Source organism: Manis javanica, chromosome 2 (assembly GCF_040802235.1).
Source record: "Manis javanica isolate MJ-LG chromosome 2, MJ_LKY, whole genome shotgun sequence".
NCBI classification, from domain to species: domain Eukaryota; kingdom Metazoa; phylum Chordata; class Mammalia; order Pholidota; family Manidae; genus Manis; species Manis javanica.
Window position 1 is genome coordinate 172,357,442 of NC_133157.1, and position 21,152 is coordinate 172,378,593.

General features: G+C 38.3%; 1 protein-coding gene across 1 annotated transcript in view; it reads right to left on the bottom strand.

The window, feature by feature from the left end:
• The window catches only part of CNGB3 (cyclic nucleotide gated channel subunit beta 3), a 175,129-nt gene that overhangs the window by 49,215 nt on the left and 104,762 nt on the right, over positions 1-21,152 (bottom strand). The window contains exon 11 of the mRNA XM_036995840.2: positions 1,025-1,166. Coding sequence (XP_036851735.2) covers positions 1,025-1,166 — 142 coding nt within the window. The remainder of the gene's footprint in view (positions 1-1,024; positions 1,167-21,152) is intronic.

Sequence of the window (21,152 nt, forward strand, 5' to 3'; positions counted from 1 at the left end):
GATTGAGTGAACTATTTATAACTACTGAATCCTACCTGGCTTTTTAAGATGTTGCAAATACATTCTCCTCTATGAAGCCTTTGGGAGGCTTCCCTTTTCTGAATTAACAGAGCTTTCAAACTGTCCTCTGGGACTTCCCGTGGATAGTACATCCATGACATTCATGGGTGTAGGATTAGAGTTTTGATCAGCTTAAACATAAAGAATAGGGTTTTTTGCTAAATTTTGTTAAAGTATGGGTTTTACTTATACCACTGTGAATGTGGTGAATGGGAACCAATCATTTATCTGCTAAGAATAATCATTTTATAATTTTTGTCTCTTTACCCAGCACACAAATCTCAACATGGTTTTTTTTTTTTTTTTGGGCTCTCAAACATATAGTATGTAAAGTACTTTCCAGGGAAGGATAACTTCCATAGACACTAAACTGTCAAGTTTTACATTTTCTTGTGAACCTGGAAATTCACAAATATACTGGGCTCTTAACTCTTGCAGATGCCAACTACCTGGCCATAGAGTTGTTTGTGTATTTGTTTTACCTTCTTACTAGACTGTGAATACTTGAGAATAAGGACAAAGAGATGCCATAATAAACATTTATGAACCAATGATATATTAACTAGATTAATTTAGATGGCATTTGGTAGCCTGTGGTTTAAATGATCTCTGAAGTTGATTTTAACCCAGGGATTTTATGAAAACATTTGAAGTTTAAGTAAAGAAGAGAGCTCTTAAAGAGTTTCAGGAAACTCCAAGTAAGAAGTTAACTTAGAAACTTGACTTTCTCTGAGAATCTGACCTGATACTCATTGTGGGTGGGTCTTCTGATTTAATGTTTTAAAAATTGACAGGCAATGTTGACCCATTCTTATTGCCCTCCAATTTATTGAAATAGATGAAAGTTAGTAAAAAAAAGAAAAGTACCAGATAGATTTGGTTTTTCCTCTGTAAAGTTATAAAGACCTCTTAGCCTTTCAAATATGACAGCATTATGTGTCTGGGGATTCACATCTCAATTTACCTGACCAATTAAGCTGGAGAACACAAACACTCCAGAAAAAAAATTCAACAGTTGAAAAAAAATTTCAAACAAAGTTTGTGGATCTGGAAGGCCTCCAATGGTAATTAAACTTCGAACTGCCCAATAATAACATCTCAGATACCTGTGAAAAGAGAAGATACACACTTTACTTTTTATCATAGCATTAAAATACCACTATGCTTAGGAGTATAGGTTACTACAAAATCATAACATAACATATTTCCTCCTAATCAAGATTTTCTTTCAATAGGCAGCATTAACAAATACCATGTGTACTAATGTAAACTTCTTGATAAACATTGTGAAATGGCTAAACAATTAAACCCAAGGAGGGTGTTTTATTAGCTGTTCCATTTATCTCTTCCTGAAAAAATAATCACACCAAAATATAGTATAAAGCAAATATTTTGTTACGTTCATCATTTTGTGGGTCAGGTATTTGTGTAAGACCCAGAAGGGGTGACTCATGTCTGCTCCATAATGGGTGGACCCTCACTTAGGGGGCTGGAGACAGCTGGGAAGATTTGACTAAGGCCAGATGTCTAGGGCTTCATTCTGTGGATTGGGTTCTCTGTTCTCTACACCATTTGTCTGGAATGCCCAAGGTATCTTCTCTCCCATGTCTGAGCCTGGGCTGGGAAGGTTGGAACAGCTGTGGTATCTCTCTCTTCATTCAGCCTGCAATATAACCAGCTTTAGCTTCCTCACAGCATGGCAGTCTCAGGGTAGGTGGACTTCTTGGTTGGTGCCTAGTTTTCCCACAGCAGTAGTAGTCCAGGTAGTAGCTTAAGTCTTCTTCTAACTCAGAAGTCTCTTAACATCTCAATCTCTTGCCACATTATATTTGTCAAGCAAGTCACTAAGGCCAGCTCAGACTAAAGGGAAGAGATATGTGAATCCACATCTCAATGAGAGGAGCAGCAAAGTATTTGAGGCCATCTCTAAACTGCTATGCATATTGATTTGTGAGGAATATCATAGAGAGCAAGGATATTTATTCAGAAGGGAGATCCTTTGACAGTTTATATCAAATTGTTTTTACTGATGGAAAATAGAGCAGGTATATATATGTATGTATCTGCTGTCTCTTTTCTATCCACATCTTATATTATTGAATATATAAACCATGGTAGAGACAGAGGAGAACTGAGCTTCATATTTTTTTTTTGAGAGGGCATCTCTCATATTTATTGATCAAATGGGTGTTAACAACAATAAAATTCTGTATAGGGGGGTCAATGCTCAATGCACAATCATTAATCCATCTCAAGCCTAATTGTCATCAGTCTCCAATCTTCTGAAGCATAATGAACAAGTTCTTACATGGTGAACGAATTTTTACATAGTGAATAAATTCTTACATGGTGAACAGTACAAGGGCACTCATCACAGAAACTTTCGGTTTTGATCACGCATTATGAACTATAAACAATCAGGTCAAATATGAATATTCATTTGATTTTTATACTTGATTTATATGTGGATTCCACATTTCTCCCTTTATTATTATTATTATTTTTATTTTTAATAAAATGCTGAAGTGGTAGGTAGATGCAAGATAAAGGTAGAAAACATAGTTTAGTGCTGTAAGAGGGCAAATGTAGATGATCAGGTGTGTGCCTATGGACTAAGTATTAATCCAAGCTAGACAAGGGCAGCAAAACATCCACGGATGCAGAAGATTTCTCTCAAAACAGGGGGGCGTGAGGTTCTGAGCCTCACCTCTGTTGATCCCCAATTTCTCACCTGATGGCCCCCCTGCGACTGTGCCTGTCTTAGGTTGTTCCTCCCTTGAGGAATTTTACCCGTCTCTGGCTAACCAGTCATCTTCCGGGGCCATACAGGGAAATGTAAAGTTGGTAAGTGAGAGAGAAGCCATATTGTTTGAAAAGGTTAGCTTTTTACTTCTTTGCAGATTTATGCCCTGTGGCTTCTATGCCCAGCACTTGTCTCAAGGTATCTTTACCACCTGGAGGAATTATGATACTCGGTAAATTCGATATGAGGCACGAATTCTACTTAAGGGTTGTAATTAGGAAGGAAGAAAAAAAGCTATAGAGGTAGCATATGGAAGAAAACATGGGAGGATTGATTATTTCTTTGACATATCTTCTTGTAGAGTACCTTAAGCATGTATAGGTTTTAAACTACTAACTAACTTGTGCTCACATATTAACATAATAGGAATACGGTGACATAAACAAAGCAAATCTATAATTACCATCCATCTCCAGTGAAGCCAAGAAAACCATTTAGGCACTGTAGGCATTTGTGAAAATTTGTCTATGATATGATGGATATTGTCCAACTGTACTTGAACAGTCTGAGAGAAATCAGACAAATTAAAACAACCCATTTCTGGGATCTGTTCACATCCCATATGTTCTTTTAACCGTAGATAGTCTATAGTCATAAGATTTGGAGTGCTACAACTTGCACCCCTCCCAACTCCTGGTTGAGTTCCAACAGCACAGATCCGGTCAAATTCGTTGTCTCACTGTATGCACATGCCAGCCTAGACATCTCCCTCCTCATTCCAATGGCAAGTCCAGGAAACTGTGGGGTGGATGCAGCCACAACTGCAGCATCGTCTGGATCCCTGTGGAGGCTTTTTGATGATCATCCCCTGGCATAAGTCCTCCAGAGAGTGCTGATGCTGGAAGCTTCTCCTCATATCGTATCTTAGTTCATTTTCTGGGTAGCCAAGCTAGGCCTTGATCTTCTGCATAGAAACAAACAGACCCTTTGCCCACACTTTGACATGCCCTCTATACCACTGTGTAGAACTCATTGGAGGTCAGCACACAGGAACTGTTTTTTTTTTTTTTTTATTAAGAGAAAGGAATATTACCAGAAAAGAGTACCTCCATAGCTGATCATCTGACACCCTTTAAGTAATCAACATTAAGGATATTTAAAGCATGCGTTGATCTTTGATTTACCAATAGTTTTATCCTATCAAGGAGTAATCCCCCTTTTCTTTCTTTCTTTTTTTTTTTTTTAATCTTTAATCTACACTTACATGAAGAATACTATGTTTACTATGCTCTCCCCTATATCAGGTCCCCCCTAAAAACCACATTATGGTTACTGTCCATTCACTTAGCAAAATGTTGTAGAATCACTACTTGTCCTCTCTGTGTTGTACAGCCCACCTTCCCCTTTCTCCCTCCCCCATGCATGCTAATTTTAATACCCCCTTTTTTCTTCCCCCCCGCCTTATCCCTCCCTGCCCACCCATCTTCCCCAGTTCCTTTCCCTTTGGTACCCGTTAGTCCATTTTTGGGTTCTGTAATTCCGCTGCTGTTTTGTTCCTTCAGTTTTTCCTTTGTTCTTATACTCCTCAGATGAGTGAAATCATTTGGTATTTCTCTTTCTCCACTTGGCTTATTTCACTGAGCATAATACTCTCCAGGTCCATCCATGTTGCTGCAAAATGTTGGATTTTTCCACTTCTCATGGCTGAGTAGTATTCCATTGTGTATATATATACCACATCTTCTTTATCCATTCATCTACCGATGGACATTTAGGTTGCTTCCAATTCTTGGCTATTGTAAATAGTGCTGTGATAAACATAGGGGTGCATCTGTCTTTCTCAAACTTGATTGCTGCATTCTTAGGGTAAATTCCTAGGAGTGGAATTCCTGGGTCAAATGGTAGGTCTGTTTTGAGCATTTTGATGAACCTCCATATTGCTTTCCACAATGGTTGAACTAATTTACATTCCCACCAGCAGTGTAGGAGGGTTCCTCTTTCTCCACAGTCTCGCCAACATTTGTTGTTGTTTGTCTTTTGGATGGCAGCTATCCTTACTGGTTTGAGGTGATACCTCATTGTAGATTTAATTTGCATTTCTCTGATAATTAGCAATGTGGAGCATCTTTTCATGTGTCTGTCGGCCATCTGTATTTCTTTTTTAGAGAACTGTCTGTTCAGTTCCTCTGCCCATTTTTTTTTTTTTTTTTTTTTTTTTTTTTTTTGAGAGGGCATCTCTCATATTTATTGATCAAATGGTTGTTAACAACAATAAAATTCAGTATAGGGGGGTCAATGCTCAATGTACAATCATTAATCCATCTCAAGCCTAATTCTCGTCAGTCTCCAATCTTCTGAAGCATAACGAACAAGTTCTTACATGGTGAACGAATTCTTACAGAGTGAATAAATTCTTACATGGTGAACAGTACAAGGGCAGTCATCACAGAAACTTTCGGTTTTGATCATGCAATATGACCTATAAACCATCAGGTCAAATATGAATATTCATTTGATTTTTGTACTTGATTTATATGTTGATCCCACATTTCTCCTATTATTATTATTATTTTTATTTTTAATAAAATGCTGAAGTGGTAGGTAGATGCAAGATAAAGGTAGAAAACATAGTTTAGTGCTGTAAGAAGGCAAATATAGATGATCAGATGATCAGGTGTGTGCCTATGGACTAAGTATTAATCCAGGCTAGACAAGGGCAGCAAGACATCCACGGATGCAGAAGATTTCTCTCAAAGCAGGGGGGGTGAGGTTCTGAGCCTCACCTCTGTTGATCCCCAAATTCTCACCTGATGGCCCCCCTGCGACTGTGCCTGTCTTAGGTTGTTCCTCCCTTGAGGAATCTTACCCGTCTCTGGCTAACCAGTCATCTTCCGGGGCCATACAGGGAAATGTAAAGTTGGTAAGTGAGAGAGAAGCCATATTGTTTGCAAAGGTTAGCTTTTTACTTCTTTGCAGATTTATGCCCTGTGGCTTCTATGCCCAGCACTTGTCTCGAGGTATCTTTACCACCTGGAGGAATTATGATACTCGGTAAATTCGATATGAGGCACGAATTCTATTTAAGGTTTGTAATTAGGAAGGAAGAAGAAAAGCTATAGATGTAGCATATGAAGGAAACTTGGGAGGATTGATTATTTCTTTGACATATCTTCTTGTATAGTACCTTAAGTATGTATAGGTTTTAAACTACTAACTAATTTGCACACACATATTAACATAATAGGAATACGGTGACATAAACAAAGCAAATCTATAATTACCAGCCATCTCCAGTGAAGCCAAGAAAACCATTTAGGCACCCTAGGCATTTGTGAAAATTTATCTATGATATGATGGATATTGTCCAACTGTACTTGAACCATCAGACAAATTAAAGCAGCCCATTTCTGGGATCTGTTCACATCCCATATGTTCTTTTAACCATAGATAGTCTATAGTCATGAGATTTTGGGGTGCTACAACTTGCACCCCTCCCAACTCCTGGTTGAGTTCCAACAGTACAGATCCAGTCAAATTCGTTGTCTCACTGTATGCACATGCCAGCCTAGACATCTCCCTCCTCCTTCTTATGGCAAGTCCAGGAGACGGTGGGCTGGATGCAGCCACAACCGCAGCATCGTCCGGATCCCTGTGGAGGCTTTTTGATGATCATCCCCCTGGCACGAGTCCTCCAGAGAGTGCTGATGCCGGAAGCTCCTCCTCATATCGTATCTTAGTTCATTTTCTGGGTATCCAAGCTAGGCCTTGATCTTCTGCGTAGAAACAAACAGACCCTTTGCCCACACTTTGACATGCCCTCTATACCACTGTGCAGAACTCATTGGAGGTCAGCACACAGTAACTGCTTTCTTTTTTTTTTTTTAATTAAGAGAAAGGAATATTATCAGAAAAGAGTACCTCCATAGCTGATCATCTGACACCCTTTAAGTGATCAACATTAAGGATATTTAAAGCATGCGTTGATCTTTGATTTACCAATAGTTTTATCCTGTTAAGGAGTAATCCCCCTTTTCTTTCTTTCTTTCTTTTTTTTTTTAAATTTTTAATCTACACTTACCTGAAGAATACTATGTTTACTATGCTCTCCCCTTTATCAGGTCCCCCCTAACAACCACATTACGGTTACTGTCCATCAGCTTAGCAAAATGTGGTAGAGTCACTACTTGTCCTCTCTGTGTTGTGCAGCCCACCCTCCCCTTTCTCCCTCCCCCCCATGCATGCTAATCTTAATACCCCCCTTCTTCTTCCCCCCCCTTATCCCTCCCTGCCCACCCATCCTCCCCAGTTCCTTTCCCTTTGGTACCTGTTAGTCCATTTTTGGGTTCTGTAATTCTGCTGCTGTTTTGTTCCTTCAGTTTTTCCTTTGTTCCTATACTCCTCAGATGAGTGAAATCATTTGGTATTTCTCTTTCTCCGCTTGGCTTATTTCACTGAGCATAATACTCTCCAGCTCCATCCATGTTGCTGCAAATGGTTGGATTTTTCCACTTCTTATGGCTGAGTAGTATTCCATTGTGTATATGTACCACATCTTCTTTATCCATTCATCTACAGATGGACATTTAGGTTGCTTCCAATTCTTGGCTATTGTAAATAGTGCTGCGATAAACATAGGAGTGCATCTGTCTTTCTCAAACTTGATTGCTGCGTTCTTAGGGTAAATTCCTAGGAGTGGAATTCCTGGGTCAAATGGTAGGTCTGTTTTGAGCATTTTGATGCACCTCCATACTGCTTTCCACAATGGTTGAACTAATTTACATTCCCACCAGCAGTGTAGGAGGGTTCCTCTTTCTCCACAGTCTCGCCAACATTTGTTGTTGTTTGTCTTTTGGATGGCAGCTATCCTTACTGGTTTGAGGTGATACCTCATTGTAGATTTAATTTGCATTTCTCTGATAATTAGCAATGTGGAGCATCTTTTCATGTGTCTGTCGGCCATCTGTATTTCTTTTTTAGAGAACTGTCTGTTCAGTTCCTCTGCCCATTTTTTAATTGGGTTATTTGTTTTTTGTTTGTTGAGGCGTGTGAGCTCTTTATATATTCTGGACGTCAAGCCTTTATTGGATCTGTCATTTTCAAATATATTCTCCCATACTGTAGGGTTCCTTTTTGTTCTATTGATGGTGTCTTTCACTGTACAGAAGCTTTTCAGCTTAATGTAGTCCCACTTGCTCATTTTTGCTGTTGTTTTCCTTGCCCGAGAGATATGTTCAAGAAGAGGTCACTCATGTTTATGTCTAAGAGGTTTTAGCCTATGTTTTTTTCCAAGAGTTTAATGGTTTCATGACTTACATTCAGGTCTTTGATCCATTTTGAGTTTACCTTTGTATATGGGGTGAGACAATGGTCCAGTTTCATTCTCCTACATGTAGCTGTCCAGTTTTGCCAGCACCCTCTGTTGAAGAGACTGTCATTTTGCCATTGTTTGTCCATGGCTCCTTTATCAAATATTAATTGACCATATATGTTTGGGTTAATTTCTGGAGTCTCTAATCTGTTCCACTGGTCTGTGGCTCTCTTCTTGTGCCAGTACCAGATAGTCTTGATTATTATGGCTTTGTAGTAGAGCTTGAAGTTGGGGAGTGAGATCCCCCCTACTTTTTTCTTCTTCTTCAGGATTGCTTTGGCTATTCGGGGTCTTTGGTGTTTCCATATGAATTTTTGAATTATTTGTTCCAATTCATTGAAGAATGTTGCTGGTAATTTGAGAGGGATTGCATCAAATCTGTACATTGCTTTGGGCAGGATGGCCATTTTGATGATATTAATTCTTCCTAGCCATGGGCATGGGATGAGTTTCCATTTATTAGTGTCCCCTTTAATTTCTCTTAAGAGTGACTTGTAGTTTTCAGAGTATGTCTTTCACTTCTTTGGTTAGGTTTATTCCTAGGTATTTTATTCTTTTTGATGCAATGGTGAATGGAATTGTTTTCCTGATGTCTCTTTCTATTGGTTCATTGTTAGTGTATAAGAAAGCTACAGATTTCTGTGTGTTAATTTTGTATTCTGCAACTTTGCTGTATTCTGATATCAGTTCTAGTAGTTTTGGGGTGGAGTCTTTAGGGTTTTTTATGTACCATATCATGTCATCTGCTAATAGTGACAGTTTAACTTCTTCTTTACCAATCTGGATTCCTTATATTTCTTTGTTTTGTCTGATTGCCGTGGCTAGGACCTCCAGTACTATGTTAAATAACAGTGGGGAGAGTGGGCATCCCTGTCTTGTTCCCGATCTCAGAGGAAATGCTGTCAGCTTCTCGCTGTTCAGTATAATGCTGGCTGTGGGTTTATCATATATGGCCTTTATTATGTTGAGGTACTTGCCCTCTATTCCCATTTTGCTGAGAGTCTTTATCATGAATGGATGTTGAATTTTGTCAAATGCTTTTTCAGCATCTATGGAGATGATCATGTGGTTTTTGTCTCTCTTTTTGTTGATGTGGTGGATGATGTTGATGGACTTTCGAATGTTGTGCCATCCTTGCATCCCTGGGATGAATCCCATTTGGTCATGGTGTATGATCCTTTTGATATACTGTTGAATTCTGTTTGCTAATATTTTATTGAGTATTTTTGCATCTACATTCATCAGGGATATTGGTCTGTAATTTTCTTTTTTGGTGGGGTCTTTGCCTGGTTTTGGTATTAGGGTGATGTTGGCTTCATAGAATGAGTTTGGGAGTATTCCCTCCTCTTCTATTTTTTGGAAAACTTTAAGGAGAATGTGTATTATGTCTTCTCTGTGTGTCTGATAAAATTCTGAGGTACATCCATCTGGCCTGGGGTTTTTTTTCTTGGGTAGTTTTTTGATTACTGTTTCAATTTCTTTGCTCATAATTGGTTTGTTTAACTTTTGTGTTTCTTCCTTGGTCAGTCTTGGGAGGTTGTATTTTTCTAGGAAGTTGTCCATTTCTTCTAGGTTTTCCAGCTTGTTGGCATATAGGTTTTCATAGTAGTCTTTAATAATTCTTTGTATTTCTGTGGAGTCTGTTGTGATTTTTCCGTTCTCATTTCTGATTATGTTGATTTGTGTTGATTCGCTTTTTCTCTTAATAAGTTTGGCTAGAGGCTTATCTATTTTGTTTATTTTCTCAAAGAACCAGCTCTTGGTTTCGTTGATTTTTGCTATTGTTTTATTCTTCTCAATTTTGTTTATTTCTTCTCTGATCTTTATTATGTCCCTCCTTCTGCTCACTTTAGGCCTCATTTGTTCTTCTTTTTCCAGTTTCGATAATTGTGATGTTAGACTATTCATTTGGGATTGTTCTTGCTTCTTCAAGTGTGCCTGGATTGCTATATACTTTCCTCTTAAGACTGCTTTTGCTGCATCCCACAGAAGTTGGGGCTTTGTGTTGTTGTTGTCATTTGTTTCTATATATTCCTTGATCTCTATTTTGATTTGTTCATTGATCCATTGATTATTTAGTAGCATGTTGTTAAGCCTCCATGTGTTTGTGGGCCTTTTTGTTTTCCTTGTAGAATTATTTCTACTTTTATACCTTTGTGGTCTGAAAAATTGGTTGGTAGGATTTCAATATTTTGGAATTTACTGAGGCTCTTTTTGTGAGCTAGTATGTGGTCTATTCTGGAGAATGTTCCATGTGCACTTGAGAAGAATGTATATCCTGTTGCTTTTGGATGTAGAGTTCTATAGATGTCTATTAGGTCCATCTGTTCTAGTGTGTTGTTCAGTGCCTGTGTGTCCTTACTTATTTTCTGCCTGGTAGATCTATCCTTTGGGGTGAGTGGTGTGTTGAAGTCTCCTAAAATGAATGCACTGCAGTCTATTTCCCTCTTTAGTTCTGTTAGTATTTGTTTCACATATGCTGGTGCTCCTGTGTTGGGTGCATATATATTTAGGATGGTTATATCCTCTTGTTGGACTGAGCCCTTTATCATTATGTAGTGTCCTTCTTTATCTCTTGTTACTTTCTTTGTTTTGAAGTCTATTTTGTCTGACATTAGTACTGCAACCCCTGCTTTCTTCTCACTGTTGTTTGCCTGAAATATGTTTTTCCATCCCTTGACTTTTAGTCTGTGCTTGTCTTTGGGTTTAAGGTGAGTTTCTTGTAAGCAGCATATAGATGGGTCTTGCTTTTTCTTCCATTCTATTACTCTGTGTCTTTTGATTGGTACATTAAGTCCATTTACATTTAGGGTGACTATTGAGAGATATGTACTTATTGCCATTGCAGGATTTAGGTCCATGGTTACCAAAGTTTCAAGGTTAGCTTCTTTAGTATCTTACTGTCTAACTTAGCTCGCTATTGAGCTGTTATATACACTGTCTGGAGATTCTTTTCTTCTCTCCCTTCTTATTCCTCCTCCTCCATTCTTCATATGTTGTGTGTTTTGTTCTGTGCTCTTTTTAGGAGTGCTCCCATCTAGAGCAGTCCCTGTAGGATGCCCTGTAGAGGTGGTTTGTGGGAAGCAAATTCCCTCAGCTTTTGCTTGTCTGGGAATTGTTTAATCCCGCCATCATATTTAAATGATAGTCGTGCTGGATACAGTATCCTTGGTTCAAGGCCCTTCTGTTTCATTGCATTAAATATATCATGCCATTCTCTTCTAGCCTGTAGGGTTTCTGTCAAGAAGTCTGATGTTAGCCTGATGGGTTTTCCTTTATAGGTGACCTTTTTCTCTCTAGCTTCCTTTAAAACTCTTTCCTTGTCCTTGATCCCTGCCATTTTAATTATTATGTGTCTTGGTGTTTTCCTCCTTGGATCCTTTCTGTTGGGGGTTCTGTGTATTTCCGTGGTCTGTCCGATTATTTCCTCCCCCAGTTTGGGGAAGTTTTCAGCAATTGTTTCTTCAAAGACACTTTCTATCCCTTTTCCTCTTTCTTCTTTTTCTGGTACCCCTATAATAGAATATTATTCCTTTTGGATTGGTCACATAGTTCTCTTAGTGTTGTTTCATTCCTGGAGATCCTTTTATCTCTCTCTATGTCAGCTTCTATATGTTCCTGTTCTCTGGTTTCTATTCCTTAAATGGCCTCTTGCATCTTATCCATTCTGCTTATAAATCCTTCCAGGGATTGTTTCACTTCTGTGATCTCCTTCCTGACATCTGTGATCTCCCTCCGGACTTCATCCCATTGCTCTTGCATTTTTCTCTGCATCTCATCCATTGCTCTTGCATTTTTCTCTGCATCTCTGTCAGCATGTTCATGATTTTTATTTTGAATTCTTTTTCAGGAGGACTTGTTAGGTCTGTCTCCTTCTCAGGTGTTGTCTCTGTGATCTTTGTCTGCCTGTAGTTTTGCCTTTTCATGGTGATAGAGATAGTTTGCAGAGCTGGTACGAGTGACCGCTGGAAGCACCTCCCTTCTTGTTGGTTTGTGGCCTTCCTCTCCTGGGAGAATAGTGACCTCTAGTGGCTTATGCTTGTTAGCTGTGCACAGAGAGGGCTTCTGCTACCTGCCCGTTTGCTATGGAGTTTATCTCTGCTTTTGCTGTGGGCATGGCCTGGATGGGGCTGCTCCTCCAAAATGGTGGAGCCCCGTTGGAGGGGGAGCAGCCGGGAGGCTATTTATCTCCATAAGGGGCCTCTGTGCTCCTTGTTGCCCAGGGGGTTTGAGTGCCCAGAGATTCCCAGATTGCCTGCCTCTGGTCTAAGTGTCCTGTCCTGCCCCTTTAAGACTTGCAAAAAGCACTCTCCAAACCAAAACAACAACAGCAACAACGAAAGAGGAAAAAGAAAAAAAAACAAAAAAAAAAAGGAAAAAACATGTGATTTTCTTTGTCCTCAGGCGCCGATCCCAGGCACCCACTCACTGGTCCTGCTGCCCTGCCTCCCTAGCACTGGGGTCCCTGTCCCTCCAAGGCCTCCAAAAAACACTTGCCAAAAAAAAAAGGGAAGAACGTGTGACCCTCTCCGTCCCCAGGCGCCAGTCCCAGGCACCTGCTCACTGGCCCTGCCGCCCTGCCTCCCTGGCACTGGAGTGAGTCCCTGTGCCCCTATGGCCTCCAAAAAGCACTCTCCAAAAAGAAAAAAAAAGGGAGAAACGCGTGATTTTCTTTGTCCTCATGCGCTGGTCCCAGGCACCCGCCCACTGGTCTTGCTGCCCTGCCTCCCTGGTATTGGGGTCCCCGTCCCTCCAAGGCTTCCAAAAAGCACTTGCCAAAAAAGAAAAGGGAAAAACGCGTGATTTTCTTTGTCCTCAGGTGCCGGTCCCAGGCCCCCGCCCACCGGTCCCACCGCCCTGCCTCCCTAGTATTGGGAAAAATGCGCAATTTTCTTTGTCCCCAGTTGCTGGTCTCAGGCACCCGCTCACCAGTCTTGCTGCCCTGTTTCGCTGGTATTGTGATCCCTGTCACTTTAAGGCTTCCAAAAATCACTCGCCAAAAAGAAAAAAAAAGGGGAAAAATGCCTGATTTTCTCCGTCCTTAGGCGCCAGTCTCAGGCACCCGCCCACCGGTCCTGCCGCCCTGCCTCCCTGGCATCCGGGTCCCCGTCCCTTTGAGGCTTCCAAAAAGCACTCGCCAAAAAAAAAAAAAAAAAAAGGGAAAAACGCGCGATATTCTTTGTCCTCAGGCGCCGGTTCCAGGCACCCGCTCACCGGTCCTGCTGCCCTGCCTCCCTAGCACTGGGGTCCCTGTCCCTTTCAGGCTTCCAAAAAGCACTCACCAAAAAAAACTGCTCCAGTTTCTTTCCACCCACCGGGAGCCGGGGGGAGGGGCGCTCGGGTCCCGCCCGGCCGGGGCTTGTATCTTACCCTCTTCACAAGGCGCTGGGTTCTTGCATGTGTGGATGTGGTCTGGATGTTGTCCTGTGTCCTCAGGTCTCTATTTTAGGAAGAGTTTTCCTTGTTATATTTTCATAGATCTATGTGTTTTTGGGAGGAGATTTCCACTGCTCTATTCACGCCGCCATCTTGGCTCCGCGTGAGCTTCATTTTAAGAACATTACTCTTGGGTGGAATAAGGAATTTATCTAGAAATTTAGTATTAAGGAAAACAAAGTATGCTCAGAAATCTATTAGATCAAGATGCTTGAGTTACCTTGAGCAATTTCAAATAGAGAGACTGAGATCATTATAGTCCAAACAGAAAGAGAATCAGGCATCAGGGAAACAGAAAAGAATATGATAAAGATTAGGACAGAACATACAAGATTCACTTAGGTACATTTGGCTAAGGGTTTCATGGAGTCCATAGTGAGGTGGGAATGGAAGTTAGTATTACAGTTCTACTGTATATATATTTTTGTGTAATATTAGGTACAGTATTTGGTATATTCCATATGGCTCTGATAACATGGATTAGACATTCACACGAATCCTTAAAGAAAAATGACTTGTTCTGGAGAATATTTCCAGATATTGTTACAGAGAGGCATTTTAATTTAGTGGGTCCCAAATAACTATTATAGTTTCCAGGGTAGGTAGAGAAAAACAGCACTTTTTACAGAATCCAACCCTAGTCAGGCTTTTATTTCTTGTCTGGGTATGCTGCATAATTATGTATTAATAATTGTGTATTAGTCTTTGAGCAAGGGTGCTATTTTTCTAGTGAAAAGACTACTGTTTTCAGATCTTCAAACAGTAAGAAATTGAGGTTTACAAAAAAGAATCAAACTGCATCTGAAGTCAATATTCAAATAACAGATCTAGGAAGAAAGGATTCATTTTGAAATTCAATACTTTTGAAGGACATGAGTTTTTTTTTAATGTGGTGGATATAGGAACAGAAAAATAATTAACTCTTTGGTAGAGTTTGAAACCACTGTGCCAAGAGAATAAAAATATTACCACTCTGCAATTTTTTTTCTATCTAGCTTCCTTGAACTTACTAATATTACAGTGAATTTAATGTCAAGGAGAACCAACTTAAAGAAGTATGGAGTTAATTTTATGGATTGCATTTTAACTTTTCAAATTTCAATTTACAGTTTCCCATTACCTGATTTAGTTTGGTCACAGGTCCTAGACCTGTGAGTCTCTTTAAATTAAGGAAATTTATTGCATCCTAATACTATCCAGGAATGGGAGAGGGGCTAGATTCTTTCCCTACATTGCCAACTCCATTACAAGTGTTGAGATTGCTGTCCCTTCAAAGTCACTGTAGTGCTAACAGAAACAAACATATATTTTTTTCCTCATTATCTTATTTATGGATGTTAAAAAATAAAAATCAAATGTGAATCTTAGGTGTACATTTTCCAAATCTGATGGGTTAACCTTGAACTATTTTTTCGAATATAAAGTAGAATATGTATGTTGGAATTTTTTTTCTCTGATGCTTTGAGGTTTATTTGGGGATTCTTTTCTCAGTCATGTCTCACACCCAGACATGCACAACCAAAGGAAAGATTTGTAATTTAATTAGGTGACATTTTATTGACTTTTCTAGGAGTAGCTTAATCAGTCAAGTGTGTCCATCTCTAATATTTACACCACAGTCATTTGATAGATTTTTTTCATTAAGGTATCATTGATATACAATCTTATGCTCAGGTTTCATGTATTTAATACATTCCTCCTATTATCAATTCCCCACCACATACCCCATTATAGTCACTGTCCATCAGCATAGTAAGATGCTATAGAGTCACTACTTGTCTTCTCTGTGTTATACTTCCTTATCTGTGCCCCCCCTATATTATGTGCGTAATACCCATTAATCCTGTTGTACCTCCATTCCCACTCACCCTCCCCAACCCTTTTCTGTTTGGTAACCACTAATCCATTCTTGGGTTTTGTGAGTCTGCTGCTGTTTTGTTCCTTCAGTTTTTGATTTGTTATACTCCACAGATGAGGGAAATCATTAGGCACTTGTCTTTCTCCACCTGGCTTATTTCACTGAGCATAATACCCTCTAGCTCCATCCAAGTTGTTGCAAATGGTAAGATTTGTTTTCTTCTTACAGCCGAATAATATTTCATTGTGTATATGTACCACATCTTCCTTATCCATTCATCTACTAAAGGACACTTAGGTTGCTTCCATATCTTGGCTATTGTAAATAGTGCTGCGATAAACATAGGGGTGCATATGTCTTTTTGAATATGTGATCCTGTTTTCTTCAGGTAAATTCTTAGGAGTGGAAGTCTGGGTCAAATGGAATTTTTATTTTTAGTTTTTTGAGGAACTTCCATATTACTTTCCACAATGGTTGAACTACTTTACATTTCCACCAGCAGTGTAGGAGGGTTCCCCCCCTTTCTCTGCATCCTCGCCAGCATTTGTTGTTGTTTGTCTTTTGGATGTTGGCCATCCTAACTGGTGTGAGGTGATATCTCATTGTGGTTTTAATTTGCATTTCTCTGATAATTAGTGATGTGGAGCATCTTTTCATGTGCCAGTTGGTCATCTGAATTTCTTCTTTGGAGAACTGTTTGTTCAGACCCTCTGCTCATTTTTTAAAATGGGTTATTTGCTTTTTGGGTGTTGGGGGATGTGAGTTTTTTATATATTTTGGATGTCAACCCCTTATTGGATATGTCATTTACAAATAAATTCTCCCATACTGTAGGATGCCTTTTTGTTCTACTGATGGTGTCCTTTGCTGTACAGAAGCTTTTTAGTTTGATGTCATTCCACTTGTTCATTTTTGCTTTTGTTTCCCTTGCCCAAGGAGATATGTTCATGAAAAAGTTGCTCATGTTTATATTCAAGAGAATTTTGCCAATGTTTTCTTCTAAGAGTTTTATGGTTTCATGACTTACATTCAGGTCTTTGATCCATTCGAGTTTGCTTTGTTTATGGAGTTAGATAGTAATCCAATTTCATTCTCTTGCATGTAGCTGTCCAGTTTTGCCAAAACCAGCTGTTGAAGAGGCTGTCTTTTCCGCATTGTATGTCCATGGCTCCTTTATCATATATTAATTGGCCATATATGCTTGGGTTTATATCTGGGTTCTCTGTTCTATTCCATTGATCTATGGCTCTGTCCTTGTGCCAGTACCAAATTGTCTTGATTACTGTGGCTTTGTAGTAGAGCTTGAAGTTGGGGAGCATAATCCTTCCAGCTTTATTCTTCCTTCTCAGGATTGCTTTGGCTTTTTGGGGTCTTTTGTAGTTCCATATGAATTTTTGAACATTTGTATCAGTTTATTGAAGAATGCTGTTGGTATTTTGATAGTGATTACATTGAATCTGCAGATTGCTTTAGGCCATTTTGACAATATTAATTCTGCCTACCCAAGAGCATGGGATGAATTTCTATTTATTAGTATCTTCATTAATTTCTCAAGAGTCTCTTGTAGTTTTCAGAGTATAGACCTTTCACTTTCTTGGCTAGTTTTATTCCTAGGTATTTTATTTTTTGATGCAATTGTGAATAGAATTGTTTTTCTGATTTCTCTTTCTGCTAGTTCATCATTAGTGTGTAGGAATGCAACAAATTTCTGTGTATTATTTTTGTATCCTGCAACTTTGCTGAATTCCTATATTAGTTCTAGTAGTTTTGGAGTAGATTCTTTAGGATTTTTTATGTACATTATCATTTCATATGCAAACCGTGACAGTTTAACTTCTTCCTTACCTATCTGGATGCCTTTTATTTCTTTGTGTTGTCTAATTGCTGTGGCTAAGTCCTCGAGTAGTATGTTGAATAAAAGTGGGGAGAGTGGCCATACTTGTTTTGGTCCTGATTTTAGAGGAAAAGCTTTCAGCTTTTCACTGTTAAGTATGATGTTGGCTGTGGGTTTATCATATATGGCCTTTTTTATGTTGAGGTACTTGCTCTCTATACCCATTTTGATGAGAGTTTTTTTTTTTATCATGAATGGGTGTTAAATTTTGTCAAATGCTTTTTCAGCATCTATGGAGATGATCATGTGATTTTTGTCCTTCTTTTTATTGATGTGATAGATGATGTTGATGGATTTTTGAATGTTGTACCATCCTTGCATCCCTGGTATGAATCCCACTTGATCGCGATGTATGATCTTTTTGATGTATTTTTGAATTTGGTTTGATAATATATTATTGAGATTTCTGCATCTGTGTTCATCAGGGATATTGGTCTGTAATTTTCTTTTTTTGTCATTTCTTTGGTTTTCATATCAGAATGATGCTGACTACATAGAATGAGTTTGGTGGTATTCTCTCCTCTTCTATTTTTTGGAAAACTTTAAGGAGGATGGGTATTAGGTCTTCTCTAAATGTCTGGTAAAATTCAGTGTTGAAGCCATCTGGTATGGGGGTTTTGTTCTTGGGTATTTTTTTGATTACTGATTCAATTTCATTGCTGGTAATTGGTTTGTTTAGATTTTCTGTCTCTTCCTGGGTCAATCTTGGAAGGTTGTATTTTTCCAGAAAGTTGTCTATTTCTTCTAGGTTATCCAGTTGTTAGCATATAATTTTTCATAGAATTGTTTCATAATTATTTGTATTTCAGTGGTATACATAGTGATTTTTCCTTTCTCATTTCTGATTCTGTTTATGTTTATAGATGCTCTCTCTTTTTTTTTTTGATAAGTCTGTCTAGGGGTTTATCTATTTTGTTTATTTTCTCAAAGAACCAGCTCTTGGTTTCACTGATTCTTTCTATTGTTTTATTCTTCTCAATTTTATTTATTTCTTCTCTGCTCTTTATTTTATCCCTCCTTCTACTGACTTTAGGCCTCATTTGTTCTTCTTTTTCCAGTTTCAATAATTATGAATTTAGACTGTTCATTTGGGATTTTTCTTCTTTCTTTAAATAAGCCTGGACTGCTGTATACTTTCCTCTTAGCACTTCCTTCGCTGCGTCCCACAGAAGTTGGGTCATTGAGCTGTTGTTTTCATTTCTCTCCATACATTTCTTGATCTCTTCTTAATTTGGTTATTGATCCATTGATTATTTAGGAGATTGTTGTTAAGCCTCCATGTGTTTGTGAGCCTTTTTGTTTTCTTTGTACAGTTTATTTCTAGTTTCATACCTTTGTGATATGAGAAGTTGGTTGGTACAATTTCAATCTCTCTGAATTTGCTGAGGCTCTTTTTGTGGCCTAGCATGTGATCTATTCTTGAAAATGTTCCATGTGCACTTGAGAAGAATGTGTATTCTGCTGCTTTTGGGTGGACTGTACTGTAGATGTCTGTTAGATTCATCTGTTCTAATGTGTTGTTCAGTGCCTCTGTGTCCTTACTTATTTTCTGTCTGGTTGATCTGTCCTTTGGAGTGAGTGGTGTGTTGAAATCTCCTAAAATGAATGCATTGCATTCTATTTCTCCTTTAATTCTGTTAGTATTTGTTGTACATATTGGATGCTCCTATGTTGGGTGCATAGATATTTATAATGGTTATATCCTCATGTTGGACTGAGCCCTTTACCATTATATAATGTCCTTCTTTCTCTTGTTACCCTCTTTGTTTTGAAGTCTATTTTATCTGATAGAGACATTACAACTCCTGCTTTTTTCCCCTATTGTTTGCATGAAATATCTTTTTCCACCCCTTCACTTTTAGTCTGTGTATGTCTTTGGGTTTGAAGTGAGTCTCTTGTAGTCAGTATATAGATAAGTCATGCCTTTTACCATTGTGTAATTCTATTTCTTTTTATTGGTACATTCAGTCCATTTACATTTAGGGTGATTATTGACAGATATGTACTTATTTCTATTGCAGGCTTTGGATTCGTGGTTACCAAAAGTTCAAGGGCAGCTCCTTTACTGTCTAACAGTCTAATTTAACTCACTTATTATGCTATTATAAACACAGTCTGATGATTATTTATTTCTCTCCCTCCTCCACTCTTTATATGTTAGGTGTCATATTCTGTACTCTTCTGTACCTATTCTGTACTTCTAATTCTCCTTCCTACACTCTTTATATGTTAGGTGTCACATTCTCTACTCTTTGTGTATCCCTTGACTGACTTTTTGGGTAGCTCGTTTAATTTTACATTTGGTTAGTAATTAATTGGTCTACTTAATTTAGTGTGGCTTTATTTTCTCTGGTGACAGCTCTTAGCCTTAAGAGTACTTCCATCTAGAGCAGTCCCTTTAAAATACACTGTAGAGATGGTTTGTGGGAGGTTAATTCCCTCAACTTTTGCTTATCTGGAAATTGTTCAATCCCTCCTTCAAATTTAAATGATAATCTTGCAGAGTAGAGTATTCTTGGTTTGAGGCCCTTCTGCTTCATTGCGTTAAATATATCATGCCCCTCCCTTCTGGCCTGTAAGGTTTCTGTTGAGAAGTCTGATGATAGCCTGGTGGGTTTTCCTTTGTATGTGATCTTTTCTCTTTCTCTCTAGCTGCTTTTAATAGTCTGTCCTCATCCCTTCTTTATCTTTGCCATTTTAATTATTATATGTCTTGGTGTTGTCTTCCTTGGGTCCCTAGTGTTGGCAGGTTTGTGCCCTTCCATGGTCTGAGAGACTATTTCCTTACCCAGATTGGGGAAGTTCAATTATTTCTTCAAAGACACTTTATATCCCTTTTTTTTTTTCACTTTTCTACTTCTGGTACCCTTATACTGTGAATATTGTTCTGTTTGGATTTGTCACACAGTTCTCTTAATATTCTTTCATTCCTAGAGATCCTTTTTTCTCTCTCTGCCTCAACTTCTTTGTATTTCTGTTCTCTAATTTCTATTCTGATAGATCTTTTTAAGAAGATTCTATCTGGCTGATTTAATGAACTATCTAACAGGCTATGTATATTTATAGCTCCAAGTTAAAGCAATAAGGCAGAATTTGATATAAAACCATAAAAACATCTGTGTGAAAATGGAAATTCTTCTTGTATGAAATAAATGTGACATGAAACATCCCCCAAACATGTTAAGGAAAATTTCAACAAACAGAAAAATTGAAAGAATTTTACAATGAATACCCATATGTCCACCATCTATATTCTACTATGAATCTTTCACTTTGTCACATAATCCACCCTTTTGCTATCCATTAATCTATCCTACTTTTTGGATACATTTCAAAGTAATTTGCAGATAGTAAGACTCTTCCTCTTACATAAAGTATTTCAGAAAATATATATTAACTAAAGTTCAGTATTTGTATAGAATTTGTAAAAAGTTTTGAAATACAAAAGCAAAAATCTTAAGTATAGTATTTGATCAATTTTGACAAATACATATCCAAAAGACCTATCAAGACACTGAATATTTCCATTATTCCAGAAAATTCTCTTAATCATCTTCACAGTCAGTCCCTGTCCCCAGAGATGCCAGTTATTTTAATTTTTGATAACAAAATTTCTGAGTAGTATCCATGAATGAACATTGCACAGTTGATCTATTCTCTTGTACATGAAAACCTCAGCTGTCTCAAGTTTTGGTTTATTATGAATAGATATTATATGAATGTACTTATATACTTTTTTTAATGGGCATATATTTTCATTTCTCTTGGGTAAATATTTAGGCTTAGATTTTTG